The sequence below is a fragment of the Magnolia sinica genome, chromosome 6, assembly GCF_029962835.1.
Source record: "Magnolia sinica isolate HGM2019 chromosome 6, MsV1, whole genome shotgun sequence".
Lineage (NCBI taxonomy): Eukaryota > Viridiplantae > Streptophyta > Magnoliopsida > Magnoliales > Magnoliaceae > Magnolia > Magnolia sinica.
The window spans coordinates 57270016-57293724 of NC_080578.1; the positions used below are offsets into that span (position 1 = coordinate 57270016).

The window sequence follows — 23709 nt, forward strand, 5'->3', positions numbered from 1 at the left end:
AAACTGTTCTGAGAAATGCACTACCATACTGAGATCAACAAGTGAACCTCTTTTTTCGTTCTTCCGTTTTTAATTTAGCAGTGACTTTCGATATCATCGAACATATTTTCGATGATATCGAAATACCTTAACTGATATTTTCAATGAAGATCAGAGGGAAGACCAACCGACCCGACGATTCAATTGCTCGAGAGTTCGTCGATGGTATCGATGTAATCGAACCGTTCACTTGATGTATCAACAGGTATATCAAAGGTGAGTGTTTTCAATTTTCAGCATTCAGACAACCCTTCATGTATACTTTAGTATATCTATGAATCAATAGTGTACATAGCAAAATTTTGTACAAGCATTGTACAAATCAAAATTACAAACATTAGAATGTTTATATACAAAAAGATTGAGGTGAGAAACCTCAGATGTATCATTAGAAGCTTGGCAAAAATTTCATCTTTTCAACACATATCCAGATCTCGATGCATGACCTAGACTTATTTTTCTATGCTCAATATTTCTAGGCATAGGGATCACCCTTTCCTTTACCTTTGATGACATAGCAGTGGTTATTTGTGCAAGAACCCTTCATTGCTGATTTTCCTATGAGGTCTAAGATTTCGCATTTTTCTTTGTTGAATGTAACCACGTGCTCATTGTCACACATGTGAGAAATGCTTAGAAGATTGTGTGTTAATCCTTTAATGCAAAAGGCATTCTCATTTTTTAGCAAATCTATTTCTTTAATAATTTCCCTATCCGACTACCTTAGCGGTGCTACCGTCTCCAAAGGTGACTATTCCATTATTAAGATCTAAATAATTTGTAGATTTGTTACATGTGACATGTCTTGAACATCCGCTTTCTAGGTACCATTTAGTTTCATTGCTTGGTATATGGTTTGAATGAGTAACCAGACAATTCTTCTTTTCTTTTGGAACCCATTTTGTGACAGGATTTTTGACTATGGTAGATGTTGTTTTCTTGTTCAATTCGGCCACTTGATTCACTAGCTCCTTGTTAGTCATTTTAGGTGGTGATGGATGAGTATTTTTAACCAATCTCCTAGGTGGAATTTTAACATTCTGTATTTCTCTGGTCAGTTTGAATTTACCAATAAGATTTTGAGTAAGGTTATGTGGAATCCCTCTAGGTGTCAAGCATTCAAACTTATAATGACCTAAATCACTACATAAATGACAAACTGGAGTAGTTCTTGTATTACTAACTGAAGCAGCAGATTTTTTAGTTGTTGGTGTTGCATATCCAGTCTTTGTTTTAAATTTTTCATATCCTAAGCCGCTCTTGTCCTTTCCAGGTCTTCCCATACCTAAGAGTTTTTCTAACTTCTCACCACTCCGGGAAAACTTGTAGTGTAGCTTAGCGATTTTTCTAGATTCTTCTAAATCAAACAGGAGTGTATGATTTTCATTTTGAAGGAGCATGTTTTTGTCTTTTAATTGCTCAACCTGTTTGTTTAGTTTTTCAGACTCGGATTTAAGGAAGGTGTTAATTCTCTCAAGTCTATCATTATTTGAATGATATTGATGTAAATCATTAATTAGATGTATATAAATTTTTAGAGTTTTATTCAAATCTTTTTGCAGCAATTTCTTTTTGTTTTCAAATATTCCAAGTCTTCTAACAATGTTGATGCTATGGATGTAAACTTGATTGTAAGCATCTTGTAGTTTGTTATGTTCTTCTTCTTCTTCCTTTTCGGTTTCCTCATCATCTGATGGAAATGATTCAGTGGCTTAGTGTTCTTTCTCATTCTCAGTTTCACTAGGAATGATTGGAGATAAGGATTTTCAAAGATTTCTGATCTCCATCACTCTCTGAGTCGATAGATTCTGAGTTTGACTCTTCTATATCATCCCATGTGGCAGCCATTGTTTTACCCTTTATTTTTTTTGTTTGGGCATTTAGTAGACAGGTGTTCAAACCTCTGACAAGCATAACACTATAGTTCTTTAGTCTTTTTACCAATTTTACCTGCAGAAAGTCTGTTGTCCATCTTTGTTCCTTTAAATGGACAGCCACGATTTTTCTGAAAGAACTTCTTGAATCTTTGTGCCAGCAATGTCACTTCCTCATCTTCATCTTCTCTTTCACTTTCAATGTCCTCATTAGTTGTTTTCTTTGAAGTTTTGAGGACAGCATTTTTAGATTTTTGAGTTTGTTTGAAGTGTAGTTCAAATGTTTGTAGGGAACCTACAAGTTCTTCTACTTTCATTTCATCTATGTTTCTACATTCTTCAATGGTTGTTACTTTAGGGTTGAACCGTTTCGGTAGGGATCTTAGAATTTTTCTATAAATTTTTGGTACCGAAACTTTCTCACCTAATCCACCAATGGAGTTACAAATGATATTCAACTTTGTGAAAAACTCCATAAAGGTCTCATGCTCTTTCATTCTGAGACTTTCAAACTGTGATGTTAGGAGTTGCAGTTTGGATCTCTTTACAGTGCTTGTTCCTTCATGGGTTGTTTCCAATAAATCCCATGCTTCTTTAAATGTCCCACACATACTGATTTGATTGAAAATATCTTGGGACACAGCACAATAGATAGCATTCATAGCTTTAGCCTCAGCATTTTAATTTTCTTTGTCGAATGTTGTCCATTTTTCTTTTGATTTTGGTTTGGAGATAGTTGTACCATTTTCAAGTACTATCTATTCAAGTGTTGGCACATGTCCTCTTTCAACTATGTCCCAAACAACATGATCCAAAGATCTCAGAAAGTAGTGCATTCTAGCCTTCTAGTATGCATAATTTGATCCATCGAATACTGGAGGTCTAGAGACAGATGAGCTCTCTCCTTTGGCCATATTCCCAACTTTAGTCAAGATCACTCTTTAGGCGGTGAAGCCCTTTAAAAGAGACCTGCTTTGATACCAATTGAAATTGTGGTAAAGACCGCTTTAGTTGAAGTAGGAATATGCTAATATGTCATAGAGGGGGTGAACAGGACTTTTTAATAATTTTATGATAATTTAAAATCCTATCACTCTAATCCTAACAACAAGCGTATTTTAGGATTACTCAAGAGTAACTCTACTGGCTTTCAAGCCTGGTAGAGGATCCAATCACAAACTATTTGAGAGATGAATAATATGCAAACTAGTTTATGATGGATATGACTGTGCATGTGCGTGAAGTGTGATCGCTGATAATCAGATATGAATGTATTTAAGGAAATCACATAAACAAATGAAAGACAATAACAATCTCAAACACAGTCATTTTTATAGTGGTTTGACTACTTGTCTACTCCACTCCTGGTAATCGCACTCAACCCTTGAGTGTACCGGATTTTACTAAGGAGGTTTCATACGGTTCACCCCAAACCTAAGGTTTTAAATCAAGTTCACCTTTAACCTTTACAACCTACACCTAGGCTAACTGTTTATACTCTCACGAGCAAGGGTCAACACAACGCACCCACTTTTAGGCACACTGCCAAGGATCTTCCATAAGACCCTAACTATTTATGCTCTCCACAGAGCAAGGTTTAACACAACGCACTCACCATGTACACTCCCACCGGAGGCCTCTTGAGGACTTGCAAGGGGTGAGAAACACCTTAGACCCAATCCTACAAAGGAATGATCACAAGGGTCCTCTGGACTCTGATAACTTACAGATAAGCAGATGAGTCCCTTTTAGCTCATTGATGAAGATCTCCTCCTTTGTTGATGAAGAGTCTTCTGCTTCCTTGAACCGTAACTCAGAAGATATACCAATGCATGGCAACTGGTTGGGTCAAGGTTATGATGGAATCCTACTCTCAAATGTTTTCCTATTAAGGGGACAGAGAGATTCCAATCATCTATGCATTCAAGGCATCCCAGCTTAATGATTTGCCATTAAGGTGGTAGGTGGAGGACCCTTGAATGCAAAAGTTCATTCCCCAATCCACTCTATTGAATATTAATGATGAGGGTGGATTGGAGGATGAACTTCCCTAAGAGAAAGGGCTTTGGGTATATGATCTAAAGTTAAACACTGAAAAGCACTCACTTCTTTCTCTACCAGCAACAAAAGACAAACTCTGTATATATAGGCAAAAAGTTCCAACGAATATAAAATGGTCACATTTATGATAGAGTTCGATATCATCGAGCGTATACTCTCGATTGCATCGACTGGCCACTCGATGACACAAACTTAAATGTCATACGCTTTTAAAACCGTTTGTCAGCTGGTCGAGGGGATCGAAACATGAGTCGATGTCATCGGATTTCGAACTCCAATTTCATCGACACGATGTTCGATTCCTTGACATTTGAAAATGAGAGAGTCAAAGCCTTTAAAATTTTTCAGGTCAAGGATATGATCGAGGTACACTTGATATCATCAGAATTTGAATGTCGATGATATCAAAGGTCGTGTCGATGCATCAATAAATCCAAAGATTTTATCAGTGAGCATGTTGGACAGTTTATGCCCTTTGTCGATGCCATCGATCCGGCCTCGATATCATCAATATTTGAATATCGATTCTATCGAGTGACCCTCGATCCTAGATAAAAACCACCTGAAAATGTTGCTGGGAAAACTATGTCCGAGACCGATATCATTGAAGGCCTTCCTATATCATTAGTTTTTAAATTCTGAGAATATCGAGGAGTGTTTCGATATATCGAAGGTCTATATGATTTTTCTTATAAAAAATACATGGACACATACACTTTGCTGTTGATTTTATCGAGTCAACTTCGATAGACTCGAGTTTCAAATATCGATGGTATCAATAAGGGTATCAATACATCGATAATTCCATCCAGATAAATATGTGGTTGCAGGACATCTTTGGTCCTCATTTCGATGGTATCGATTGATCATTGAGGACATGGACAACACTTCTTGATTATATCGATAAGTCTATCGATAAATCGACAGATGTAGAAAACTTAGAGATTTTCTGATATTTTGAAAAGTTTTCTAACTCAAAAACCCTATGGTATTCTAATCAATTTTTAAGGGTTTTAAGTACCTAGTGTTTTGGGACATGGGATGTGAGGCCTAGATTTACCTTTGGCGAGTTTGAGCACACATCCAGTTAAGGCAGACGGTTGATTGATCTTCCTATGGAACTTCTCTGCCTTGCTGACTGAACACTCACACTAATTGACAAACTAAGGTACTTTTAGAGCTGATGGCTGAGGCATAGACCACCAAGTGTAGGAATAGGGGCTCGCCCTCTTCCAGCTTAGATAACAGGAGTAGTGAGCCCAGGTACTATTTCAGCTGTTGGAACGCCTATTCACACTTCGGGGTTCACTTGGCCTTCTTATAACCCTTTAATTATTGGAAGAAGGGGAGGCAGGATATGAATCGACCAAGTGCGGCCACCCTACCGGTGTGGCATTGGATTTCCTTTATGGTCCGAGGTGAGCTCATGTCAAGCAGCACATTGATCTTCTCGAGATTTGCCTCGATGTCCCTCTGGCTGACTTAAAACACAAGGAATTTTTTAGAGCCGACTCCTAAGGTGCACTTGGCGGGGTTCAACTTCATACAGTACTCCCGAAGAATCGAGAGAGTTTCGCTGAGGTCTGCAATGTGGTCAGATGCCTTAACGCTCTTCACCAGCATGTCCTCAACATAAACCTCCATGGTCTGACCGATTTGCTTGGCAAACATCTAATTCACAAGCCTCTGATATGTTGCCCCGGCATTCTTCGGGCCAAAGGGCATGACCCAGTAATAGTAGAGACCTTTATTTGTGACGAAGGTCATCTTCTTCCTGTCTAGAAGATGCATTGCCATCTGATTGTACTCGGAGTAAGCATCCAGGAAGGATAGCAGTTCGTGTCCGGCTGTGCTATCCACTAGTTAATTGATCTAAGGCAGGGGGAAGCTGTCCTTGGGGCAGGCCTTGTTCAGGTCTGAGTAGTCTACACAAACCCACCACTTCCCGTTGGCTTTCTTCATAAGGACCATGTTTGCGATCCATTCTGGATAATTCACTTCCTCGATGAATCCGACATTGAGGAGCTTCGACACTTCATCTGCTATGGCCGAGTACCTTTCAGGGTAGAACACCCTCCTCTTCTACTTCACCAGTCTATGATCTGAGGCCACATTCAGCCTGTGGACCATAACCTTAGGAGAGATGCCCGGCATGTCTTTGTGCGACCAGGCGAAGACGTCCTTGTGGTGTTGTAAGAAAGCCAGCATCTGAGACCACTGCTTAGAATTCAGTGACGATCCAAGTAGAACCATTTTGCTCGGGTCGGCTTCTTCGAGTGGGACGGTCACTAAGTCCTCCATAGGGGAATTTTCTGTAGGAGCTCTAGAGTTGAGGACATTGACGGTGAGGGCTTGCTTTAACAAACCCTTTCTCACTGCTATAGAGTAACATCTTCAGGTTTCACGCTAATCTCCTCGGAGGTATCCGACTCCTCCCTCGGCAGGGAACTTCATCATGAGGTGATAAGTGGACACGACCGCCCTCATTGCATTAAGGGAAGGTCGGCCCAATATAACACTGTGCACCGACAGCACGTTCACAATGAGGAAGTCGACCAAAAGTGTGACTTGATGCTGCCCTTCCCCTTGGAGAGGGAGATGGCTCCCTTGGAGATCACCTTATCTCCGGTAAAGCCATGCAGGGGGTCTTCACAGGTCGGAGGCATGACCTATCAATCCCCATTCTCTCAAACGCCTCAGAGTAGATGATGTCGGCTGAGCTTCCGGTATCAACCAGGATGCAGTAAACCTTGTGGTTAGCTATAGTCATAGCTACTACTAGGGCATCATCATGCGGATGCTGAATTTCGCGCGCATCGTCTTCTGTGAAGGTTAAACTACATGGGCTCACTTGGAGTTTTTCCTCGGCCTTTCCGCCAGGTGAACATAATGCTCAGGGTTCGAGCTCCGAGAGTAGGCTTTGCAAGCCCTATTCAAGTCACCTCCACAAGATGAACCACCATGGATGGTGCGGATTTCGGCAGGCTCTTTCGCAGTCTTGATTGGTTGGTCTTCTCTCTGAGCCGATTTCTCTTCCTTGGTGTATCTTCGCAAATGACCTTATGGGTGAGGGTCTCGATCTCGTCCATGAGATCCACACAGTCGCTCGTATTGTGACCGTGGTCATGATGGAAACGATAGTACTTATGCTTATCTCACTGTCCTGCATCGGCCTTCATGCAAACTGGCCACTATAGGAGTTTCTGATCCCTGATGTCTAACAGGATCTATTCCGAAGATGTGTTGGGGGGGTGTAGGAGTGGAACTTGCTCTCAGGCCTCCTGCTCAGTCGGCGATCGCGAGAGGCTCGATCGTCTGGCTTCTTGCTGGATAGCTGAGACTCTTCATTCCGCGGTCTCTTCTCCTTGGACGACTGCTCGGCAACTTAGACATTCTTATGGGAGTTGGAGAACTCTTCGGCACTGGTGTATTTCTGAATTTAGCTGATGAGTTCGGCCAAAGTAGTCATCGGATTCTTTCCAATTGAGAAGATGAACTTCCCCTCCCTAAGTAAGCTGAATATGGCAGAAAGTGTCATCTTGTCGTCATAGTTGTCCACTAACAGTGCCTCTTCATTGAAGTGGGCGATGAAGTCCTTCAATGACTCCTTGTTCCCCTGCTTGAGGGTGAGCAGATGAGTAGTCGAATTTTTACTCTTCTTACCAGAGATGAACTGGGTAAGGAATAATCTACTAAGCTCCGCAAAGCACACGATCGACTTTGTCTTAAGATGTCAATACCAACTCTGAGCAGACCCGGAGAAGGTTATCGAGAAAGCCTTGCACATCATTAATCTATGGTCAACTGGATCTGCATCTACGAATGGTAGAACTCCACATGTTCTAACGGTTCTCCAGACCCAGAGTATTGGATGAATGGAGGCATTCTGAACCTCGGCGGCATCACCTCATTCATGATTTTTAGGGTGAATGGAGGCTCGGTCTCTTCCATCATCGCCTGTACTACAGTTGGGATGGATGCAGGCTACTGATTTTGCTGCAATGTTTTGATCTGATTGTGGAATTCCTTAAGTTGAACTTCCCAAGGATTTTGGTTCTCAGCCACTACTTCTTGGGGAGCCTCTGCTACCTCAGGCGTTCTGCCCTGCCTTCTCCTCTCCAGTCGATGGCAGAGGTTAGATGGGGCTAGAGCCGAAGTCGCGGACACATAGGATAGTTCTGCTTCCCGAGCAGGTTTTGGGACTTGGGCTGACCGATTCTTGGACGCAGCGTTCTGCGTAGGATTGGGAGCTCGTGCCGACTGATCTTGGGATGCCCTGACTCGAGAATTAACTTGCTGTGGTGGTTCCTCGGGTGGGGTCGCCTCCACCACATTTAGAGGCGGCTACCGACTTTGTTATGCCTTCATTCGGTTGATTTCGTCCCTCAGCATCTGGACTTCATTTTGTAATACCTTGTACTTTCCTCCTCGGCTTCGAGTCCGCTGGGATGGCCCTATCGGAGCCGATTCAGTATGTAACAATGAAGAAGACTGATGTTGTCCGCTAGGTTCGAGCTCCACTGCTGTCACCTTCTTCTTCCCTTTCGCCATTTTCCTGGTAAATTAGTCTAACTTTTTGTTTAAAATTCCCGCAGACGGCACCAAAAAATGTTGAGGTCAAAATCTGGACCACCCTCCACTCAATGCTGCGAACTCGAAACGGTCCCTAGTCCTGCACAAAAAGGGTGAGCAGAGGAGACCCTGGCTTAAACAGGGGACCCTCCGATGCCTAAGTCAGGCCAGAAAATCTGGGTCTAAGTTGTGTAATGTAAAGAGAGGGTGCAAGATCTTGCGTACCTGTTGCAATGGTGTCCCCTGGTACTTATACCTGTGGGTCAGGTGGATCGTGTCTGTCAATCTTGGCATGATCTACTCAATCAAGCGGATATTGCAATCATGGAGATACTCCACAATCTTTGTAGTGCATCGTGTCTTAATGGAGCATATCTCCAGGCATGATTTTCGGCCACGTCCACATTCGGACTAGTTTCCTAGCTCGGTATTCGGAGTATCTTCATCTGGTCTCGGACTTCGTCCTATCCGAGTCCACACTGAGCACTAGTAGTCAGGATTCATATCTGAGTCATTGGGGTTGGAGTTTGTTGAATGAAGATGAGAGCTTGACTCGGCCAACCTTCTTCCGATGAGGATGAGGACGAGAGCTCGACTCGGCCAACCTTCTTCGGATGAGGATGAGGACAAGGATGTTGAGACTCAAATATTGCATAATTTTCCCATTTATATCTTGGTTTTATGAACATAAATCATCTTAATATTCTATTTTACTCAGTATGTGTTGCAAGGTGAATTTAAGAGCTTGGATTGAAAAAGGGTGCTAAAAAGTAAGAATTTGATGCTCAAAATCACCAAGGCAAGGGATAGATCTTAGGAGATCAAGATTGAAGAATTCACATGCCAAAGATCCAAGAAAACCAAGCGAGGAATGAATAGAATCGAAGATTTGAAGTGATGAATCCTGAAATCGTCATGAAAAAGTATATTATGAAGCTGTAAAGTTTATTTTGGAAAACTGCACAGCAGGAAGTCTGTTTTACATGAACTATGCAGCGAGAAGTCTATTTTGAGAAAATACGTATATTTGAGGCATTTTCTAGGGTTTTCAACTTTGTACGAAAATTGGAGTTCCCTACTTATAAATAGGGCCTCCTAGGGCATTCTTAAAGATCATTAGAAGCATTCAAGAGCAATATTTAGGGTTTTTTAAGAGTTTTTAGTTTTATTAAAGCTTTATAAGTTGTTTTTTTATTTTAGATCCTTTCTATTTGCATTTTTTTCTTCTTTCTTTCTTGTTGCTTTTTATTTCTGTAATTTAATTATGTTTTTCTAAGTTCCCTCTAGCCCAAGCTAGAAGGGAAGCACATGGGTTTATTATTTCTTTAAGATTATGATGATTGATTGTTTTAATGATGAGAAGAATGGTGTATGCATGTTATCTATTATTTAGGTTTTGTTTTTTTATCCTCTTGTGAGATCCATATGTTTCCATCATATGAGATCCACATTGATGGATAGGCTAACCCTAGGTTAATCAGATTTCCTAGATAGGAGATGTTCTCAACCTGTTATATTTCTTTAATATTCATTATCCTATAGATATTGAATACTTAAAATCACTGGCGCTTGAGAATATATGTCAATGGTGCAGATCCATTATTTTCTAATCTTTTATATCATTTATTAAATATTTAAACTGTTTTATTTTCCGATTAGGCTGACCATAGTGCTCAGATCCTAGTTGTGTTATCCAAGTCATCATGATTTTGGAACATTAACCTATGTGTGGAACTTTGAAGCTTGGGTGTTATTTTATTCAGTTGAATTACATCCATTTAAAAATTCCAAAATCAAATCATCAGTTTAGTTTTTATTACTTAGTTTGTTTTACATTTAATTTTTTCCTTCTCGCAATTCATCTCCCTGTGGGATCGACCATGTATTCACAGGATATTACTTATGAACCTCTGCACTTGAAGGCAAGCAATAAAGTTTTTGGCGCCGTTGCTGGGGAGAGACTGAGATAGATCAAATCTGTGCAAGATAGTTAAGGTAAGTTTTCTTCTAAACCCTCCAGATTTTCTGTAGATTTTTTTTATTATTTTATTTTTTTTATTTTTATTTTTCTTTCTTCTTTTCTTTTTCTTTGAAAATAAATTCAGTTGGGTCTTTCAAGCACTAACTATGACATAAGGTTGCCCTGCTTGGGATTTTATCACCCAAGTGCTATGGTTGTCCTATAGTTACTGTTTGATCACAAAGATCATCCGCTGAATCTATTTTCCAGATTAGCATAGTTTAATTTCTCCATTAGTATTACTTTTATTTATTTATTTATTTTATTTTTAATTTTTAATTTTTTGTGGACTGAACCCTCATGGTCGGCTCTGCCACCTGGGTTATTGATTTAAGTTTTTATTTTTATTTTAAGTATCATACTTGCTATTTGAATTAGTGGTATTTATTGTGTGGTGTGGATGGTTTATGTCCCGTTGGAGTAGGGATCAAAACAATCGACTCTCCTCTGAAGGGGGATTAGTTCCAGGCCTTGATCATTCACTTAGAAGAGGCACTCAACATCACTTGGATTCCATGGCAGACCCAATTGATAATCCAAATCCAAATCTGCCAGATCCAACTATAAATCAAAATAATCCTCCTCTTGAGGATGAAAATGAAGTTCATAGGAATGTGTTAAACCAACCACGGACTTTACGTGAACATTTACACCCTGAGAGATCAACTTTACCATCTTGCATAGTGTTCCCTGCTCACACAGGGAACATTAATTTTAAACCAGGTGTGATTCAATTAATTCCTAAATTTCATGGCTTAGATTCTGAAAGCCCCTACTTGCACCTCAAGGACTTTGAGGAAGTAATTGCAACATTACAAGTAAACAATGGCAATAGGGATGTACTTAAGCTTAGATTATTCTCATTTTCTCTAAAGGATCAGGCCAAAGTATGGCTCAACTTTCTAAGACCTAATACCATCACTTCATGGCAAGCCTTAAGTAGAGAGTTTTTGAAAAAGTTCTTTCCCGAGCACAAAATAAATGCACTAAAACAAGAAATCATGTCATTCTCCCAAAAGGGGAATGAACTATTTTTTCAAGCTTGGGAGCGCTTCAAAGACATTCTAATTACTTGTCCACATCATGGTTATGAACCATGGCACGTGATTGATGCTTTCCGAAAGGGGCTCACCACGGATACCCGTCAGTTCATAGAGATGATGTGTGGTGGAACTTTTCTTGACAAAGATCATAATGAGGCTTGGAATTTTCTAGATATGTTAGCAGAGAATACTCAGACATGGGATGTCTCTGCTAAATCAGACCAAACTAGACCCATTCCTAGAGAGAAAGCGGGAATGTATGTCCTAATAGAGGAAGACGACCTTAATGCAAAATTCGTTGCATTGGCTAGAAAGGTCGAAGCCTTGGAAATTAGGAAGGTTGATATGGTTAAAGCAAACACTTCCTTAGGTAATTTTTGTAGCATTTGTGGTGGTATAGACCATGACACAAAGGATTGTCCAATAATCTCAGTTGTACAAAATATCACGCATGAGCATGATCAAGCAAATGCTATAAATAATTACCAAAGGTCAGTTATGCAACCATTGGAAAACACGTACAATCCAAATTGGCGTAACCATCCTAATCTTAGTTGGAGGAATGGACCACAAATTAATGTGCCCAATGCACCTCAAATACCTCCACAAAATAACTTCTTTGGGGCACCTAACAATGCACCATATGTGCCCCTGCCAAAGCGATCATCTGTGGAGGATTCATTGACCACATTCATGAACTCTCAAGCTCAAATGAATCAGTCTCTAATCCAATCAAATCAGGAATTAAAGACAGTTGTGGCTAGGATTGAGACTCAACTAAATGCTAGGGAAAAAGGCACCCTTCCTTCTCAACCTGTGCCAAACCCTAAAAACACACATTTCATTGGAGACTCAAATCCAAGTGAGCTACATCATGAACAAGCTAAGGCCATCATTACCTTGAGAAGTGGAAAAGAGGTCGATAACAAGATAATGCAACCGGTAGAAATACCGGAGGATGAGCCACTGTCTCAAGAAAATGATGAACCGATTATGGTTCAAGAGCCGCAACAGTAAAAGGATAAAGAGACTAAGTCACATGAGCCTCCAGTTCTGTTCCCATCTAGACTTCGGAATCCAACTGTCCCCATGAAATATCAAGAGGTGTTGGATGTGCTCCAAAAGGTTACTGTCAATATTCCTCTGCTTTATGCCATTAAACAAATTCCATCATATGTTAAATATCTCAAGGACTTGTGCACTGTAAAGAGAAAATTAAATGTGCACAAAAAAGCCTTTCTTACTGAGAAAGTGAGCGCTATCATTCAACAAAGGGTTGTACCCAAATACAAAGACCTGGGAAGTCCCACTTTCCTTGTATTATTGGGAATTTTCAAATTGAGCATGCTTTGCTAGATTTAGGTGCAAGTGTCAACTTAGTACCTTATTTGGTTTACAAATAAATGGGGTTAGGCGAGCTTAAACCAACTACGATTACACTCCAACTCGCTGACCGTTCTATTAAGGTACTAAGGGGAATTTTAAAAGATGTGATAGTCCAAGTGGAGAAATTCTACTTCCCCTTGGATTTTATTATACTAGACACTGAACCATGTGTAAATGCTAGCGCTCAAGTTTCCATCATTTTAGGCTGCCCATTCCTAGCAACTTCAAATGCAATCATAAATTGCAGGAATGGAATGATGAACTTATCTTTTGGTAACATGACTCTAGAGCTAAATATTTTCAATCTATGTAAGTAGCCCATTGATAATAATGAGATCCATGAGTTGAATTTCATGGACTGTTTGATAGAAGAAGAGGAATTAGAACCTAGTCTAACTGAGGAATTGATTCAAGTCATTGGAGACTTGAAAAATTCTGATTTAGAAAAAGTGTTTGCTGAAATTTCTAATGATAATGAGAGCACTACTACCCAGGACATTGGTATGTACCAATGGAAACCGCGCACTCAAATCCTATCTATCGAGGACTTGCGACCTCTGCCATCACTAACCAATGTTCCAAAGCTTGATTTAAAACCACTACCAAATGAGCTTAAGTATGTATACTTAGGTGAAAATAAAACTTATCCTGTAGTGATCTCTTCATTTTTAGAGAAGGATTAAGAGATTAAATTGTTGAAAGTTCTAAGGGACCACAAAGGAGCCTTGGGCTGGACCATTTCTGACATTAAAGGTATAAGCCCTTCCATATGCACCCATCGGATCCACCTCAATGATGATGCCAAACCAATTAGACAACCTCAAAGGCGTCTCAATCCAAACATGATGGAAGTTGTAAAAAATGAGGTGATCAAATTATTGGATGTGAGAATCATCTACCCAATATCCGATAGTGTTTGGGTGAGTCCAACTCAAGTAGTCCCAAAGAAATCTAGAATAACTATTGTGCAGAATTCTAATAATGAACCCATACCAACACGTGTCACCACTGGTTGGCGTGTTTGCACTGACTATAGAAAATTGAACCAAGTCACAAAGAAGGACCATTTCTCTCTACCATTCATTGATCAAGTTTTAGAGAGGGTAGCAGGTCACTCCTTCTATAGTTTTCTTGATAGATATTCTGGATATAACCAAATAGAGATAGCCCTGGAAGACCAAGAGAAAACCACGTTCATTTGTCCATTTGGCACGTTTGCTTTTAAACGGATGCCATTTGGATTGTGTAACGCCCCAGCAACTTTCTAACGGTGTATGTTAAGTATTTTTTTCAAATATGGTTGAGAAGTTTCTTGAGGTTTTCATGGACGACTTCTCTGTATTTGGGAGTAGTTTTGAGGAATGCCTCAACAATTTATCTCTTGTCTTGTCTAGGTGTGAAGAGAAACACCTTGTCTTAAATTGGGAGAAATGTCATTTCATGGTTCAAAAGGGAATTGTTTTGGGCCATGTTATCTCTAAAAATAGAATCGAGGTAGATCGCTCAAAACTCGACATTATATCTAATCTACTTACCCCCCAAACTGTTAGAGATATTAGATCACTTATAGGGCATGCTAGTTTTTATAGAAGATTCATTAAGGACTTTAGTGCCATTACTAAACCCTTGACTAATCTTCTTCAAAAGGATGTTCCATTTAAGTGAACAGATGAGTGTGCAAGTGCCTTTAATAAAATTAAATCATCCCTTACTACTGCACCTATCATGCGTCCACCAGATTGGACACTTCCTTTTGAACTAATGTGCGATGCATGTGATTATGCCATAGGGGCTATTTTGGGCCAAAGGAAAGATAAACGGCCCTACGTTATTCACTATGCAAGTAAAACTCTAAACTCGGCCCAAGTGAACTACTCAACAACTGAAAAAGAGTTACTTGTAGTAGTTTTTGCTTTGGATAAGTTTAGGTCCTACTTGCTGGGATCCAGAGTGGTCATTTTCACGGACCACTCGGCTTTGAAATATTTGTTATCTAAGAAGGATGCAAAGCCGAGACTTTTGAGATGGATCCTCCTACTCCAAGAATTTGACTTAGAGATAAAAGATAAGAAATGAGTAGAAAACGTAGTGGCCGATCACCTTTCTAGATTGGTATTAGATGATTCCACTGAGGAGATACATATCCAGGACACTTTCCCTGATGAAAAATTATTTACGATCTCTAAATTGCCTTGGTATGCGGATATAATGAACTATCTTATAACGGAAAAAATGCCATATCATTGGAAGTCACAAGATAGGAAGCATTTTGAAACCGAGGTTAGGAACTTCTTCTGGGATGACCCATATTTATATAAATATGAGACTGATCAGATTTTTAGACATCGTGTCATAAAGGATAAAGTTCAAAGTGTTATTTCCTTTTGCCACATGAAAGCATGCGGTGACCATTTTTCTTCTAAGAAAACCACTGCAAAAATCCTGAAGTGTGGTTTTTACTGGCCCACCATGTTTAAAGACACCCATGCTTTCTGTGTTGCTTGTGATAGATGTCAAAGGTTGGGAAGAGTGTCTCGGCGCAACATGATGCCTTTATCCCTAATTTTACTATTGGAGATTTTTTATTGTTGGAGTATTGATTTTATGGGTCCAGTTCCATCTTCTTTTGAATTTCTTTATATATTGGTTGGTGTGGACTATGTTTCAAAGTGGATTGAGGCAGTTTCAAGTAGGACCAATGACAACAAAGTGGTCATACGATTCCTCAAGGAAAATATTTTTGCTAGATTTGGAACTCCAAAGGCCATCATTGTGATGGCGGGTCTCACTTTTGCAATAGAACATTTGAGGCTTTGATGAAGAAATATGGCATCAAGCATAAAGTGAGCACCCCATACCACCCACAAATGAGTGGGCAAGCTGAGATTTCTAATCGGGAAATCAAACATATTTTAGAGAAAACTATAAGGCCAAATAGGAAGGATTGGTCCCTCAAACCATCCGACGCTTTATGGGCTTATAGGACCGCTTATAAGACCCCGATTGGAATGTCTCCATACAGATTGGTGTATGGGAAGGCTTACCACTTGCCTGTGGAATTAGAACAAAGAGCCTACTGGGCAATAAAGAAATTAAACTTTGATATGGATCAAGTAAGTGGACAAAGAAAATTAGAGTTAAATGAATTAGAGGAGTTGAGGAGAGACTCCTATAAAAATTCTAAAATCTACAAAGAGAGGACTAAACATTTTCATGACAAAAATATCCTGAGGAAGAATTTTGAACCTCAACAAAAGGTCCTATTGTACAATTCCCTTCTCCAGTTCTTTCCGGGAAAGTTAAGATCAAGATGGATAGGCCCCTTCATTGTGAAGAATGTTTATACTCATGGGGCTATTGAAATTGAGAATCCACGTAATGGCAATATGTACAAGGTTAATGGTCAGAGATTGAAGCCTTATGTGGAAAACTTTCATTTGGGAGAGGAGTCCTTCCCTCTTCATGAGCCAGAATATTCAGAATGATGCTCCTGGTCTGACGGAGCATTTGTGTAGGATTTGTATCATATTCAATTTTTTTAGTGTCACATAGCAGATAAGTTTTTCATGGCAGGTACTATCCACCCTTTCTTTTATTTTTATTATTCTCTACATTACATTATCATTACATTGGGGACAATGTAGATTTTAGGTTGGGGGGTGTGGATAGTCATCCATGTGAAAGTTTTTTTTTTTTTGGAGGGGGGGTTTCGGTTTCTTTTATTATTATTTTTATTAGGTTTAACTTTATTTTTTTTAAGTTTATGGAAAAAAAAATTTCAACATTTTCAAAATAATATTTTTATATACAAGAATGTGAACATGATATTATACGAATTCCAAAGGCAAAATTAATACTTAGTCTAGGTTAATAGTAGTCAGAAATCTGACAACTGAAAATTATAAACTTGAGTTCAATTATCTAATCACTAGTTTAAAGTGAGTTGTAATTTGATGTACTAAATTCACAATACACCCTAGTTAACTAAGTGAGGAAAATGATATGTGCACTAGAATAACAACTTTTGATTCAAATAAGGTTGAATGAATTAGTACCATTGATATATGTTTAAAAGAGAGAATATTGGGAAAAAAAAGAGTGATGAAATTTTTTATTATTATTATAGAGCATAAATGTAATGACCATAACAATCGTGTCAGTAATCCGGAGTAAGGATATCTAAGTATCCACTACTGTTACCATTACAAGTACGATACCTTAGGTTATGAAGCAAACCCGATGGGAATCTTCATCTAAGGGTGGTCTATAATAATGAGGATATGATGATAAAAGAAGAAATATCATAAAAAAAATGAGATAACTAGAGATTTCATATTCTTGGGATGATTGAAAAGAGTTAGGATAGAGAACATGCATATTTCTCAAAGTTAGACTAGTGTCACAAAGCACCTAAGGATATTGGATCATAACTATTCTAAATTTTGATTAGGTTTCTGAACTCAATAATGTAATGGATTAGGAAATTGAGATTCTAACTTCAAACTTAGAGTAAGTATTGTTTTGTTTTGGAATTCATATGATGAATGGAGGCATAATTGTATAAATTTCTGAGTGTTGAACTATTTTTCATGTTTTTAATGTTTGTGGGTAACATTTTTGGAAACCCTCACGAGACTATAACTCGTCTACTAGAGGAAACCTAGGGGTTTAAAGGCTTGTTGTATATGTTAAATGCAATCGAGATTACCTGCGAAAGTGGTGTAGTTAGAATTTTTTTCATTTTAATTTTATTTTTAAAATTAATTTTTATTCTTATTTTTATTTTTCTTCGCTTATTTTGCTCGGGACTAGAAAAATGCTGGTTAGGGTCCCCTGGTACTTATACCTGTGGGTCAAGTGGATCGTGTCTGTCAATCTTGGCATGATCGACTTAATCAAGCGAATATTGCAATCATGGAGATACTCCACAATCTTTGTAGTGCATCGTGTCTTAATGGAGCGTATCTCCAGGCGTGATCTTCGGCCACGTCCACATTCGGACTAGTTTCCTAGCTCGTTACTTGGAGTATCTTTATCTAGACTTGGACTTCGTCCTATCCGAGTCCACGACTGAGCACTAGTAGTCGGGATTCATAGTTAAGTCATTGGGGTTGGAGTTTGTTGAATGAAGACAAGAGCTTGACTCGGCCAACCTTCTTCGGATGAGGATGAGGACGAGAGCTCAACTCGGCCAACCTTCTTCTGATGAGGATGAGGACAAGGACGAGAACTTGACTCAGCCAACCTTCTTTGGATGAGGACGAGGACGAGGACGAGAGCTCATTTTGATTGGCTTAGAGTCATAGTTCAGAGGTCTGCTCCTGCCCAATGTGATGTTTTCCTTCCAAGACCCTATTAATTGGTTCGGATAGCTTGGGCCAACCCTGGCTGACCCTGTTCAGATTTTCCCATAATAACAGAAGCCATTTTAAATTAGAGAATGGCTTCGATTTGGTAAGAGAAGCCACCAGGTGGCATTGTTACAAAATGCACCCTTAAACACCTCGCCTCTTGTTTGATTCTTGCTGTTATTTTTGAGAAACTGACCATTATAGTCCCTATATCATAGGTAACTAGTTGTGGAAGTACAAGCCTATCCTAGTACATGTATGTTATCTAACCTATTCAGCATAGTTGCACCACCGTTAAAATGGGCAAACCCAAAAATCGGGTTGATCCAACCGTTAGGTGGCTGATCATGTACCTTTGGAGTTTTTTGGTAGGTTTGGCCTACCCCACGATTGTATTAATTAGATTTTTTGGGAGTCCCATGCCTACGGTGGAGAGATTCTATGGGACAAGTTGGATACAAATTCTTCTAACTTCTCTGGCAAAGATATAATACTTCCAATGATTCAAACTAGAGGGGAGGTGTTTAAACTTATTAGAAACTAGATGGGGGTGTTTACAATTATTGTCTCCTAGGTCTCTTGTATGAGGGTTTTTTTTTTTTTTTTTTTTTTTTTTGGTTTTAAGAGGATACGTACGCAAAATTTCCTAAATAAACAAGAATTCTTCACTTGGGTTGTATTTATTGTAATTCCTCCTTTACCAAACGCATGCCACATAAATTCCGATAAGTTTTCCACTTGAAGAGTGTTTAGCCCTGCCACGGCTCTCTTCACATCACATCAATATCAAATGAAACGACAGGTCTATCCGAGCTAATCAAGAAGACTTTCGATCATTTGGAGAATCTTAAACAACTTGCAAGGCCATAAAAACGTATCACTCAATTGAAAGGAGTAGAAAAGTTAAAAGCATAATGATGCAAATCCGACATGGAATTCCATGAAATAACGTCCATGTGCCTAGTAAAGAATGAAATGCATGATGGTGGCAATCTACACTTTCTGATGGTAGTACGCTTTCCGGCAGCGTTATGAGGTTTTTTACAAAAATAGCTGTCGATGTGAATTTAATACTCTGCTTTTGAGTCGCACAATTCAATTATATTGGAAACATTCAATTAAATTTTTAGAGAAATTAAAAAAAAAAAAAAAAAAAGTAATTATATCTTGCGCTAAGAATGATAAAAGACTAAACCACATCCGCGTCAGGTATCATCGGTAAAGATGTTCATCGGGAACGCCACACGGTTGAAGTTAGTGGATAACCAGTAGTCTAACCCGACATGCAAGTTGGGTTCACTTGGTGAGTGGATTAGCTTGATTTTAGAGAAGGAGACCCTCCTAGTGGGGCCTGCCACCGACATGGCACCACCGTCTTCCAATTTGCTGTATGTTATAACATCCGATCAGTTTAACATATGAAACTCATTATTCATTATTGATGCTCACACCGCCCAAAAATCTGATCTTCAGCAAATGGACTACACAATTTAGATGTGTATATTTTATTTTAGGGTTTGCCCATCTTATCATTTCATCTGCCAGAGTTTTGGTCCTTTTGAGTAATCATGGCATGCTGCACCTGCTGGACGGGTTGGATGTCCGACATATTCCTCGTGGCTACACAGATTCTCGATTCTGAACTTTCCTAAAGAAAAAGAAAAAAGAAAAAAAAAAAATCTCTCTCTCTCTCTCTCTCTCTCTCTCTCTCTATGTTTGTGTGTCTATATATATATATATATATATGAAGTGTCTTGGTTGTTTTATTGATCCTGATTTCGGTTGGAGTCATTATTTGTAAAATCCAACTTTCTTAGGAATTTTGCAGAAGTCTCTTCTTTTTGTTTCAAATTTCATAATTCATGGATATTTTCTGCCCAAAAACACTCCTTACCGGCCATTAAATTGAGTATAAATACTCCATATATTTCATGAAATAATCCCTACAAAAACACTCACACAATCGAGAGATACTGTATCATCTCTATACAATCCTTTGAACAGAAGAAATACATGAATAACAATCCACCATCATCTGTACAAAGGATTTTCTGTCCATCACAGATCGCTCTTCAGGCGGGTTTTCGAGAGAATTCATTCCAGGGAAGATGGTTCCGTTCTTCTCAAATCTCACTAGCAAATTACACAGGCATTTGGATTCTCTTCCATGCTCGGGACATAGTAATGTGTGGTCAAGTGGGGATTGTAGGCCTTGTAGGCCTTGACGAGCTCAGCAATCTGCTGCTCATGCGGATCCTTCTTCTTCTCCTCCTCTTTCTTGGGTTCTTCTTTCTTAGGTTCTTCTTTCTTGGGTTCCTCCTTCTTGGGCTCTTCCTTTTTGGGCTCGTCCTTCTTCGGCTCCTCCTTCTTTGCCTCCTCCTTCTTCTTCTCGGGCTCTTTTGCCGGCCCCACGGAGAGGATCTCAGTGTGCCAGAGCTTGCGGAGCTTGCTTACGATGTTCACAGGGTCTACATCGCCAACCACCGTTAGTTTCTTATCCTTCATGTCCATGGCGATCGAGTCTATCCCTGCAGAATTAAAGAGAAAGGACATCGGTATCTTTTCTTTTAAGGGGTCATAAATGGGGCTAACTGTAAACGATTTACAGGTAAATGGGTTACAGTTTGTGTTTGGGTGCTGAAATGTCCGCTGTAATCATTTACAGCTTTCAGCCCCATTTGATTTACAGGCAAAAAGCTGTTATTTTATTTACAGGCTCTCCATTTACGGTCTAACAGCTATAAATGAAAATATTGACTCTCTAATTACGTTTTAGAGGACTTAAATAATTTACAGGCTATCCAAACAAAGAGAATCATTTACCTGTAAATGATTAACAGCTTACAGCCCAACAGGACATTACACCACTTAAACCACTACAGGCATCCAAAATGTCGATTTCAATGGAAATTGATTCATTTCAATAGATTATTATTATTATTTTTTTTTTTTTTCTTTTACAGAAATGAGATGTACCTGAAAGGCTAGAAACAGCCTTCATGGCCTTCTGCTTGCCTTTGTCATCATGCAACTCCAATTTCAGCACCACTTTCTTCAATAACAACAACATAAAAAATAAATATATAAATAAATCCAAGAAGAATCAAACATTTGAAAAATCATATATTTGAAACAGAGTGAGGGGGTCTAAATAAAATCAAATTTCCATTTCTCACTTTCAACAAAAAAAAAAAAAAATTTAAAAATAAAATAAAGGGGGAATCAAGAAAACATCAATATCTTTATAAACCAGAGACAGAGATTCAGATCCAAAAGTCTGGAAAAAGATAAAGGAAAAAAGAAAAAGGAAAAAAGTAATACCCATCAAGAATCATGCTTCAGATTCTTTCAATGTCTAGAAAATAGCAAAAGAAGAGAAAGCAAGAAAACCCTTGCTTCTAACATCCATGAAAAGGTAGAATCTGAATTAGGTTTCTACCGGAAAAGGATGAAATCCTAAAAGCAAGTGAGAGAGAGAATCTGAATTAGATTTTGATCGAAAAATATTTCTAAAACCATGTAAAAAGAACAAAAGAAGAAAACCCATGTCTCCGCCTCCCCCAAAATATTTATTAAAAAATAAAATAAATAAAATAAAATAAAATAAAAAAACCAAATTGGTTTGGATTCAAAATAAAAAGGAAAACTAAAAGAATCCAGATTGGGTGTTGGATTGAAACAAAGAAAATTAGAAGAATCTAGATTGGGTTTTGGATTCAAAATAAAAGGGAAACTAAACGAATCCAGATGGGATTTCCGATTGAAACAAATAAAATTAGAAGATCGAGATTGGGTTTTGGATTGGAACAAAGAAAACTAACCTTCATTTCCGTGAGAGAGAGATGGGTGGATGGGAAAGAGGGGGAGTTTCAGAAGGGATCTTTAATAAAGAGAAAAAGGAGTGAAAGAAAGGAGGGTGAAAAGAGTGCGTTTCTAGGAAGGAACGGTTGTCATTGGAAGAGTGGAGGAAGACGACACTTTCTTCAAAGGCGATTCGCACTAAGACACTTGAGTTTTGCTATAATTCCCACACGCACCCTCTCCCTCTGAACTCATCTTTACACGTGCCAATCTCTTCACCGTGTCTCGACTGTGAAGAAGAATGATGTTCTACTGGTTGAGGCCAAAGGGGTCCCTATCCTTGCTCCGGTGGTAGACTCTCGAGGTTTCAACCCTAGTCAAGGGTTCCAGTACCCATGGGTGGTGATAGTGTAAAAAACAAAGTGGCCCCCATGACATTACAAAAAAAAAAAAAAAAAAAACTATAAAAGAAAAAAGAAAAAAAGTGCCCCATCTTTCACACGTACGGTTATTTGGCAATTTTTTCGCGAAACCCGTCCTTCATTCTCTCTTCGCGCGAATATCCCGGTTACGTTTGTGGTTGCCTTTTGACGCATTATTGGTCGTAGTCGTATCCGCCGATTCACCGAGTCAACGTCATGCATTTACTGTTGAACCCAGATTCTTATAAGGCGGCCGTGAATACCCTCGGGTTAAAAAAAAAAAAAAACGAAAATGACCGTAGTCATGTTGAAGTTTGGGCAAATTATCTAAGAATGCTGGAACAACCCGTATACTCCCGTAAGTAATTTTTGACGGCCTTACTTGGAAAATAAATTTCCTTATCCTTGTTTCAAGTTGTTGTAAGGTTTTCCAAGGAAAAAGAAGTTACATGATATTTAATGCTAAGAAAGTGAAACTTTTTTTCTTATTTATTTATTTATTTATTTATTTATTTATTTTTATGTACGGGCAAGGACCAAGCTTGTGAGGTCCACATTGATGTATGTGTATAATCATATTGCCCATCCTGTTTGTTGTGTCATTTTAGGGCTAGGGCTAAGATATTAACCTGATACAGAGCTTATGTGGGTCACATAATATAAAATAATGGTGACAATGGAACCCACTATTGAAACATTTCAGCCTCACTGTGATATTTGTTCGAAGTGGACACTGTCTAAATCAAGACTTTTTTGGGCCCACGCGGAGCATGCCGACAAGGTGAACGGAATGGATCACCCCATTGTGGGTCTTAAGTTATGGTACCAATGGTTTGATAGAAAAGGACGTGAAGACGTTTAAAACCATGATCCATACAATATGACAACCACGACCCATATAATATATCAACTACGATCTATGCAAACCGCGACCCAAATGGGCCCACACTGATGTATGTGTATAATCCATTTCAATCATTCTTTTTGTCATGTCATTTTAAGGCTAGTGCCCAAATATCAGCCCGATCTAGTGCTTTTATGACCCACAAAAAAGAAAATAATGGTGACTGTTGAAAGTTTCTAGGCTTACTATGATGTTTATTAGATGTGGACATTGCCCAAGTTAAGACTTTTTAGGTC

At 38.9% G+C, this 23709-nt stretch overlaps 1 protein-coding gene and 1 non-coding gene across 3 annotated transcripts; both read right to left on the reverse strand.

The window, feature by feature from the left end:
- Positions 1-11549: 11549 nt before the first annotated feature.
- On the reverse strand, positions 11550-11656 carry LOC131250355 (small nucleolar RNA R71). The gene has a single exon (XR_009173277.1). It is a non-coding gene; the product is annotated as a small nucleolar RNA R71 (small nucleolar RNA).
- An 8586-nt stretch (positions 11657-20242) lies between these two features.
- LOC131248777 (heavy metal-associated isoprenylated plant protein 39-like) lies at positions 20243-22336 on the reverse strand. Of its 2 annotated transcripts, none has more exons than XM_058249231.1 (3): positions 22168-22336; positions 21323-21394; positions 20243-20874 (listed from the first exon to the last, which is right to left on the reverse strand). In XM_058249231.1, exons 2-3 carry the CDS (start codon positions 21345-21347, stop codon positions 20480-20482), a joined length of 420 nt encoding a protein of 139 aa, XP_058105214.1. In that variant the 5' UTR covers positions 21348-21394; positions 22168-22336; the 3' UTR covers positions 20243-20479. The 2 variants fall into 2 exon arrangements, with proteins under 2 accessions (XP_058105214.1, XP_058105213.1); XM_058249230.1 differs by having other exon boundaries at positions 21323-21398; positions 22168-22335.
- Positions 22337-23709: the final 1373 nt, after the last annotated feature.